Below are 10,021 nucleotides of genomic sequence, written 5' to 3'. Positions count from 1 at the left end.
AGTTCTGAAAACACTTGATCTGCTCTGTGCATTTTATATTGTATTTGTATTAATTTAAAGCGTTTCAGACAGAACTGTCCCAAAGAAGAAAATAATTAATTGTTTGCAAGGTGCCATTATATACTTCCAGGTTCGCATGTTGATGACATCCTGGGCTGTCGCTGGTCAAAAGGATTACCTTGATTCGATAGTCGTTTCAGACACCTGTCATGCTGATTTATTACAGGAATAAATTACACATTACTATATAGAAAACAGCTATTTTACATTATAATTGACAATATTAATGTTTTCATTATTGGTTTGCTTGCCAGTTTGAGAGGCGGGACAAATAGAGTTTTGACTAATTTCTTCCACTAATGCAGTTAATTTTCTGTTTGCATTCACTCATTTCCCAAAGTCATCTTAAATGCTGAATCACATAAGCTGACTTCATAAACTGATGTTGATTTCCTAAAATGTTTTTGTTTGAAGTCACCATTATGGAGATCAGTGTTCCCTTTAGTCTGGCTCTTGATCTTAATTTATATTAGTGTAATTCTCTTCCTATTGATACAACAAGAAATCAGTTATTTGATTTTCAAAGAAAGGGAAGTATAACATAGGTTGCTTTTAAAAGGGGACATAACTTCTAACTAAATCACTATCTAGTTTATTTTCATATCAAATCATTTTTATTTATTTATGCAGTAGACTTAGAAGCAGCTTTTGTTTTGTTTAATCTGAAACAGGCCTTGCAACAGAAAGGGCTTCCGCTTGTGCTTTACGTATGTTGTTCTATTTGTTGTTTTCTATATGGAAATTACCAAATACGCACTGCATGAAAATTTAGCATGGAATTTAATAAAAAATTATTCCTTGTACAGTGCATAGATATTTGTAACAAATTGGTTGCAATAATGAAGAGTTCGGCATTTAGATCATTTTCTCATTTTTATTAACAAAAGGAATTCAAGAAACAGAACAACCAACTCAGGCAAACGCAAAGCAGAACTGGTAATAAACTGAAAGAAACACAGGGCTTAAATAGACAGAACAAACCAATCAAAGAAAAGGGAAACAAACCATTTGTGACCTAAGAGAATATCTGAAACACAGAAGACTGAGGCACAGAACTAAAACACCCATCCACAGGTAAACTCAGATTGTCCCTGACAACTGGCAAATAAAATAGCAATATAACCATGAATAATAATTAAAGGAATCCATGAATATACAGAACAAATGTCATACGTTTTATCAGAATTATGAGTTTCAATGTGAACAACCATTTAGTTCCATTAAATACGTAGTACTATATTTATTTAATACATTATACAATGTTTTATAGTTTTTAAAGGTTTGAATCAACAGAAAGTGAAGCGGAAGTGTTGTAAACATGTAGTTATATAGAAAGTTCTGAATTTTATTGATTCGAAGACAGTGTTGAATTCAGGGTCATTATTTTTTATTATATTCTTTATCACCGAAACCTGCAAATGAAACAGTTTCGCTCATTACAATAATTGTTTAAATCACTTTAATTTGTGCAGCTTATTGCCGGTGTGTGAACGGACTCACGTTTATCAGTGTTCTCCTTCTGGATCACCTGTTGAGGGGTTTGGGACCATCGCAGTGTCACATTTGTTAATCCTCTTTCAGCAAGAGCAGATCCCAACTGAAAATAACATTCACACTAAACTGATTAGATCAGAATATGACCATACACTTCTCTTGTGTCATGTCTCAAAGAAACTCTACAGTATCAACCTAATTTCCATTTCTATGAGGTCATATAATAATACATTAATGTGAATACCAAAGTTCAGGATTTGCACTTTCAGACAACATTTGAAAATGTTTTGAAATGCTCTACTGCAAATGAGATCAAATTATTATTTTCTTCTTTAGTCGGAGGCAGCCCTACATTTAACATATTTTCGAACCACCATGGCACAAAGGGCACTCAAGCGGAATGAGTGAACCAATTAAATGTTTGCTTATAATGCTAACCCTAATAAAGAAGCAAATTCAGCTTTTTTGTTATCAAAAGAATTGACAAGACAATCAGTCTAGGTTTGATGAACGCATAGTTGTCTTTCCATTCTTCTTTGTATGTACCTCACCAGTTAATGTAACACGGGTAATCCACTGAAAGCGAGGTTGATGAACCCAAGTGCATTTTATTAACATAATCCAACCATGAACAAAAGACTTGGCAAAACAAAATAAAACTTTACTTGACTTAACTTAGACTTGACTTAGACTTGACTTAGACATAAACTTGACTATGCAAAACACTCACCAACAGTGCGTTACAACATCAACAATAACTGACAAAGACTATGGCAAACATGAGGGCTTAAATACACAAGGGCAAGTGACAAAACGAGGGACACCTGTGAACAATGATTAACCAATAAACCAATGAAAACAAGACACAGGAACACGAGGCAGGAACACATGAGGGCATGGAATCACATGACAAAAGATCACATGACAAGACCAGGAAGTGCATGACAAAACATGACAGTGAACATGGAACCTTAAAACATGAAACATGAACCTACACCAAAACACCTTTGTGACAGTTAACATCACCCTGCACACAACATAATAGCGTACTTCCAGCATGCAAACAACAACAAAAAATCCAGTCTAGTACGTGAAGATGCCAAGGAATAATTGTAAAAATAGGCTATGTCAAATATTTATTACAGTAAGTTAGGTTCCACTGTGTAACAAGCAAATTAAAAGGATACACATTTATTATTCACAGTATGGAAATACATTTTTCACAACAACAAAATTGGGTCCTCAACACTTACCAGCATAAATGACAAAAGAGTTAAGGCTGCTACATACTCTGCAAGAACAGAGAAAAAAGTTCTCGCTCCCAGGGCTGCGAGAACAAAATGGCGTTTTGGTTTGGGAGTTCTCGCAGCTTGTTCTCGACACATTGCCTGAGCAGAACTTTTTTCTTGCGGGAGAACTATTGTGTGATTGGTCATAGATTTAAAGAAGGCGTGATTAATGCGGAGAAACGCAAATGATTGGCACCTGCTTTTCTCGTGAAGTATGGGATGTACTGGCAAGAACGAACTTTATTCTTGTTCTTGCCACCTCGAGAAAAGGAACATTTCTTTTTTCTTGCAGAGTATATTCCAAGCTTTAGGCATGTCATGTCAAGCACACCCATCTCATTAATCTGTGAGTAAGCTATTTAAAATATATACTATATGCGATAGGTTGTATACAAATTATGTGTAAACGTAAAAGAAAAATTAAATGTGTTACATGTGCACTTTAAAAAAAAATTATTTTGTGTATTCTAAGAGTGAGAGAGCGGGTGAAACTATAGAAACTATATTTGGTTCCCCAAAGAACATTTTATTGATCACTTCTTAAAAAAATTTTTTCTTAGTGTGAAGAACAAAAACCTTTTGTGGACTGGAAAGATTCCATGAATGTTAAAGTTTCTTAATGGCACCATCAATGCCAATAAACAACCTTTATTTTAATGTTTACTATGAAATGCAGCACACACATACACACACACACACACACACACACACACACACACACACAAATCAATGATTTGAGAATAATTGAGCCTAATATAAAGTATTTCTGCTCCTCACTGTAATCATGAGGGTTGAATATGTTTCTTTCACTCACCTGGTTCAGAAGATGTTCTCTCATTGAAGGGTCAGTCCAATCATTGATGGAGTTAAACTGCATTTTTACAAACGACTTTTTTAAACAGGGACCTAAACAAACACAGTCAAACATGGAAACACATTCAACTTTGACTTCAATGGACAATTAAATATTGGAGCCTACACATTTGCATTTATTAAACCATATCCATGCTCCTCTGTGGAGGACTGAACCTAAACTCAAAAATGAATGAATGAATGAATAAATAAATAAATACATAAATAAATAAACAAATACATTTGATAGGAAAATAAATAACTTTACATTGATTTACATAATTTACATTGATTTATTTGTGCATTAATTTATTTTTAGATGTATTTATTCCCACATGTATTTATTTTATGCTGTGCTGAAGCGTTGAAGTTGCTTGATGTCACCCATAGGAATAAAGTGGAGCGCGGCGCGGACTATAACGACGACTGGATCTGCAGCTGAGAGTGTGTATGGGCGTGCATTTCCTCTCTCGCTCTAATCACGCGCGTGCACCTTACCGGGAGAAGAGCCCGTACAGCCCATACAAGGACCTTCCGCTCTATTAACGTCAAGCCGACCCATACTCGAAAAAAACTCGCCGAAACTTGTGAGAAACCGGAAATGCATGAAACAGCATTTCACCCCCCCTTTGATGTGTTGTTTTCAACTTAATTTGCTAAGTTGCGCAACTCAATGTCAGCTATTTGTGGAGCTATATATATATTTTTATATATATACATTTATTTTTTTATTTTTTTATTTTTTAATGTGTAAAAGCAAAGAAAGTATAAAATAAAAAAATATATATTAAAAATGTATCATTTATTTTATCGAGTCGTTTATTCTGTTATTTATTTCCCAATTATCACATTTATTTATCTTTTATTCATTTATTTACTTATTCATTCATTTTTTTAATTTTTTTTTTATTTCTGGTCCTCCATACTCCTCACTGTTATGTTGACAAAAAAATATATGACTACATTTGTGAATACATTATTACTATTATCTGATATCATAAACCTATATGACTGATGTACCTTCTCCATAGACCTTCACCTCACAGAGAGTGAGTATCTTCATGTCTCCTGGAATGATCAGATTCACATAACGTCCCTCCATCCCATCACATGAGTAGTTGTAGGACTCGCCTGCTGGAATAGCAGGAATAACAGCACATCTACAGACAGAGAGAGAGAGACACAGATGAATGAGATAAAGGTACTGTCATATATTCACATTCACGCTTATACTCAAGCTTTCCCATTCCTTCAACCTCAAGAGTCTCACATGGGATTGTTGTTGCCGTTGTTCTCCAAAGAGTTCCCGATGCGAATCTCGGCTCCATTTATTTGTTCTGCACAGCAGTGTTTTCTGTTAGTGACGACCACTTTACTAACTCTGTACACATCACGCAGATCCAGCCTCCACCACGGGTTAGTCTCAATAAGGGTTGAGGAGCATCCTGTGTACAACTGCTGGAGACCTCGATCAACAGCCTTTTCAGCAAACTCATCCCCAGATGTTGATGATTGTGTAGCAGCTCCATTTACTGCCAGATTTTCTAGAAAATGAAGGAAAAAGGCATTTACATTGATGCACAAAGTTTGGGAAGAAGGGAAGATTATCAGCGAACAATGACTTGAAGTGAGTCATTTCTGTGAGGCATTGGATCAACACAGAGGGACTCACATGTGTTGTCACGAGTTCCTTTTTTCAGTTTCCCGCCTTTTGTCTGTTTCCTTGGTTACCCTTGTTAGTCTAGTTCTGTTCAGCTGTGTCTTTTTAAATATATTTTTTTGGTTCTCTATTTAAGGTCATCCTCTTCAAAGTCTTTGTCTGGGGCCGATTGCACAAAACTAGAATAAGGGATTAAGCCGGGATATCTTGGTGATCTTGTCATGTGTATGCAAAATTTAGTACAATACTGTCGTGTAACCATATCCTGAAGGCACACTCACACCAAGAATGATAACGATAATGAAATATAACACTTTGTATTAGCATATAAACTGAGCCAGGATCACCAAGATATCCTGGCTTAATCCCTTATCCTAGATTTGTGCAATAGGCCCAAGGTCACCATTGTGTTTAACAGTTATGTAAAGAATAGGGATGCACCGAATCCAGATTTTTGAGGTTCGGCCGAATACCGAATCCACTGGTCAAGATTCTGCCGAATCCAAAACCGAATACCAAATCCAACTCCCATCCTCAGTCCATTATCACAGTAAACACATTAATGACATAAACAACGTCCACAGCAGTGTATTTTATATTTAATTTTAATTTAAAAAAAAAGGCAACATTATGCCAGGATGACTGTGCCGTTTTGCTGTCTGTAGATTCCTTCATGCACAACTCTTATTCTCTCGGATGGGAAGTTCGGTTCTTTTCCGCGAAACGGTTCTTTCCGACAGTTCGTTTCAATGAACCGGTTAAAAAAAAACGATCACTGGTTCTTTTACGTCCTTACGTAATGACGTCATTAATTGCGTAAATTGCCTTCTTGTGACTGAAAATACTGCCAAACAACACATTTTCTGTTCACAAGATCCATTTTCACTCTCTCACAGCCTACTGCATTCGAACGGTCCACCTAGTAAACACGCTGCCATAATCAACCGCGGCATCATCGACCAGTATCGCAGTGCAAGCCTAGGGTTCGATATTAAAGCCCAATATCCGTCTGAATCCGAACCCGAATCCTGGATTCAGTGCATCCCTAGTAAAGAATGTGCTTATTTCTAGGTATTGCCTGTTTTGAGAAACCTTCAGTAAACTTAATTTGAGCGATGTATTTACCTGTCCTTGTCTTCCTGCCTGAACTACACGGGTCAATAATATGCAAGACATTTACCAAACTTTACAAATTGTAAAAATAAGGCAGGGCATCTTCTAGTAAAGCTTATAAAACTGAGACCAAGCACTAATATTATTGCAGCTCTTAAGATTCCTTTTTTTTTGGGGGGGGGGGGGGGGGTGAAAAAAAGGTGCCCACTAGTTCTATTAATAAAACAATGGCAGACTATTATCAACAAATATCCACAAACCCTTGAATTGAAATAAGTTACTTTCCATTACCATGTTTACTGGCAGACGATAGGGAGATACATCAACACCCATAATGCATTGGGCATGTTGCCATCGAAGGCCACCCCCACCAGTCTGCAATGGATACGCTTACCATTGTCAAATATCACCTTGCTTTAGTCATATATTTAGTCATAAATATCAAACTTTTAGTCATAATGGTGTCGACTTGCTTGATTCTTCTTTGAATGAAGTTGAACAGTACGTGTTGTAGGCAGCGGCTAAAGGCTGGAAAGAACTGAAATTGATAAGGGAAAGATAAAAATTATTAAATACTCTTTCAGAGTGAGTTGGACTCTTTAGACAGTTTGTTCATTTTTGGACAGGATGAACCTCTACCTCTGCTGATCCCCCCCAGTCCTGCTCCCCTGTTGGTCCTGTCTACCATGAAGTATTCCGTGTCCCCAGAATCCTCGCCCAGCCTCCCTATCATTTGGACTGTCGCACCTTTCCAAGAAGGGACGTTACGTTGTTTCATTAGTGAGTTGTCCGGCCTCAATGTATACGTGTTGGTGAGATTTACCTGCTTTCATCTGTGTTTGCCTTGTAGATTATACACTATATTGCCAAAAGTATTGGACACCCCTCAAAATTATTGAATTCAGGTGCTCCAATCATTATGGCCACAGGGGTATAAATCGAGCTCTAAGCCTGCAGACGCTTCTACACACATCTGTGAAAGAATGGGTCGCTCTCAGGAGCTCAGTGAACTCAAGCTTGGTACCGTGATAGGTTGCCTCCTGTGCAATAAGTCCATTCCTGAATTTCCTCACTACTAAATATTCCACGCTCAACTGTTAGTGGGATTATAACTGTGAAAGAAATTGGGAAGAAAAGCAGTTCAGCCACGAAGTGATAGGCCACGTAAAATCCCAGAGCGGGGTCAGCACATGCTGGGGGTCACAGTGTGCAGAAGTCACCAACTTTCTGCAGAGTCAATAGCTCCAGTTATGGGGTGGGTTTTTCAGAGGTTGGCCCTTAGTTCCAGTGAAAGGAACTCTTAATGCTTCATTATTTTATACAACATTTTATATTAAAGACTTTATTGATGATTTATCTTCTGCATTGTGTGTGTGTATACACAACCTGACAACCTGTTTATGACAGAGTCCAATGCTTACATTTAGGGCAAAATGGTGAATGCAAACAATGAATTATGTTTGTTAATTAATTGCAGTAATCAACTTTACATATGTGGGTTATAAGTAAGACATTTTGATATCAAGAAAGAATGAATCAGGACTCTGCAAAAAAGGCTTCACCCTTCCAACCAATTCTACACTATTGATATGGTATTACATATCATGTACAATAACGAATCACCTGCTAAATACCCATAGACTTCAACCTCACAAAGAGTAAGAATCTTCTGATCTCCAGGAATGATCAGATTCACATAACGTCCGACCATCCCATCACATGAGTAGCTGTAGGACTCGCCTGCTGGAATAGCAGGAATAACAGCACATCTACAGACAGAGAGACAAACAGATGAATGAAATAAAGACACTGCCCTATTATCTTCACATTTCTACTCAAGTTCTTTCAACCTCAAGAGTCTCACATGGGATTGTTGTTGCCGTTATTACTCAAAGAGTTCCCGATCCGAATCTCGGCTCCATTTATTCGTTTTTCACAGCATTGTTTTATGTTAGTGATGACCACTTTACTAACTCTGTACACATCACGCAGATCCAGCCTCCACCACGGGTTAGTCTCATTAAGGGTTGAGAAGCATCCTGTATTCAACTGCTGGAGACCTCGATTACCATCAATGGGCTTATTAGCAAACCAGTCCCCAAATGTTGACGACTGTGCAACAGCTCCTCCTATTGCCCGATTTCCTGGGAAATTAATAAAAATGTGACCCATCTGCAAAACACAGCAGACACATTTTCTGCGCAATTGTCTTAAGCGCCTTAAGATCGTAAATCAAGTTGACTTTTTCTTCTGTAATACAAATGTGAAAAATCCTAAATCAAGTTCTCATATCTTAAGTTAGGACCTAAGGTCGAAAACTTCTGTAATTTTTTTGCATAATTTTGCAATTGATATGATATGTACAAAAAATGTGTTCTAGCAACACAACAAAGACTATGACAATATTACCTTAAAAAATATGATTTTGAATAAAACAAAGACATGAAAGAAATGTCAGATGAGCGATCAATAAACAGCTCTGTTTAAGTAGATATAGCTGCAGAATGGAGGTCTCCAAAAAATGGGCAGAACTTCCAAACATGGGCGAGGTCTCCACACACAGAGACTATGGCTTCAACCAATTGAATTACATTTCAAAATAGAAAATGTGTAAATTAAACAGTTTGCAGTTGATCTAAAAAAAAAAAGTTACAGCAACATTAATACAAATTCCAATGGACTGATAAATGGTAAATGGACTGCATTTATATAGCGCTTTCAACAGACCCATGGCCACTAAAGTGCTTTACATGCGCCACACATTCCCCCATTCACCCATTCATACACCGACAGTGGTGTCAGCAATGCAATGCTCGTTGGGAGCAGCTGGTATCTTGCTAATGGACACCTCGATACTTGGTCATGTGGATCTGGGGATGGAATCACCAATCTTCCGGTTTGTAGACCACCTACATGACCCACTGAGCCACTGCCGCCCGTGCTAGCTTTAGCACACTATTCATTTTCAAGCATGCATGTCCTGTTCCCGTCTGTCAATGGGAGGAAACCATGTCCTATTTTAGAGCTCCCACCCCAATTTGGAGATCTCCAGGCTGCAGCTATACCCTTCTCGCCCTACTGCGACGGACCAATCAGGTTAAAGCATTTCAGACAGCCAATATCAAAAAATGCTCAACAATGAATTACCTGCCAAATACCCATAGACCCCAGCTTCAGCAATACTAAGAATCTTTTCATCTCCAGGAATATGAACAACCACGTAACGTCCCTCCATTGCGCGGCATGAGAAAGTGGCCGTGGCACCGGCTGCTAGAGTATAAATTACACCACATCTACAGACAGAGAGATCATCCGTTATTGGTTTCTGTTCATCTGCAGTCGCAATAAACAAAACAGATAAAGAAAGCCTCACATGGTGTTGCTGTAAATGTCAAGGAAGTTCCCCACACGAATCACTGCCCCGTTTATCCTCAAAGCAAAGCTGTTTCTATTAGTAATGGTCACTCTGTTCACTCTGTATATCTTCAGAAGATCCACTCTCCACCACGGGTCGGTCTCTTCATTAGTGTGGGTCCAGGTGTTGAGTAAGTCA

At 37.9% G+C, this 10,021-nt stretch overlaps 1 protein-coding gene across 1 annotated transcript; it reads right to left on the bottom strand.

Moving 5' to 3' along the window:
• Positions 1-920: 920 nt before the first annotated feature.
• On the bottom strand, positions 921-9,755 carry LOC137081359 (uncharacterized). Its single transcript, XM_067447645.1, has 8 exons — positions 9,616-9,755; positions 8,333-8,612; positions 8,092-8,237; positions 4,966-5,239; positions 4,716-4,855; positions 3,658-3,749; positions 1,561-1,657; positions 921-1,472 (listed from the first exon to the last, which is right to left on the bottom strand). Exons 1-8 carry the CDS (start codon positions 9,701-9,703, stop codon positions 1,441-1,443), a joined length of 1,149 nt encoding a protein of 382 aa, XP_067303746.1. The 5' UTR covers positions 9,704-9,755; the 3' UTR covers positions 921-1,440.
• Between the last annotated feature and the right edge of the window lie 266 nt (positions 9,756-10,021).

The sequence above is a fragment of the Pseudorasbora parva genome, chromosome 1 (assembly GCF_024679245.1).
Source record: "Pseudorasbora parva isolate DD20220531a chromosome 1, ASM2467924v1, whole genome shotgun sequence".
NCBI lineage: Eukaryota > Metazoa > Chordata > Actinopteri > Cypriniformes > Gobionidae > Pseudorasbora > Pseudorasbora parva.
Note: the sequence above shows the minus strand (reverse complement) of the source record. Positions and strands in the feature narration are given on the sequence as shown.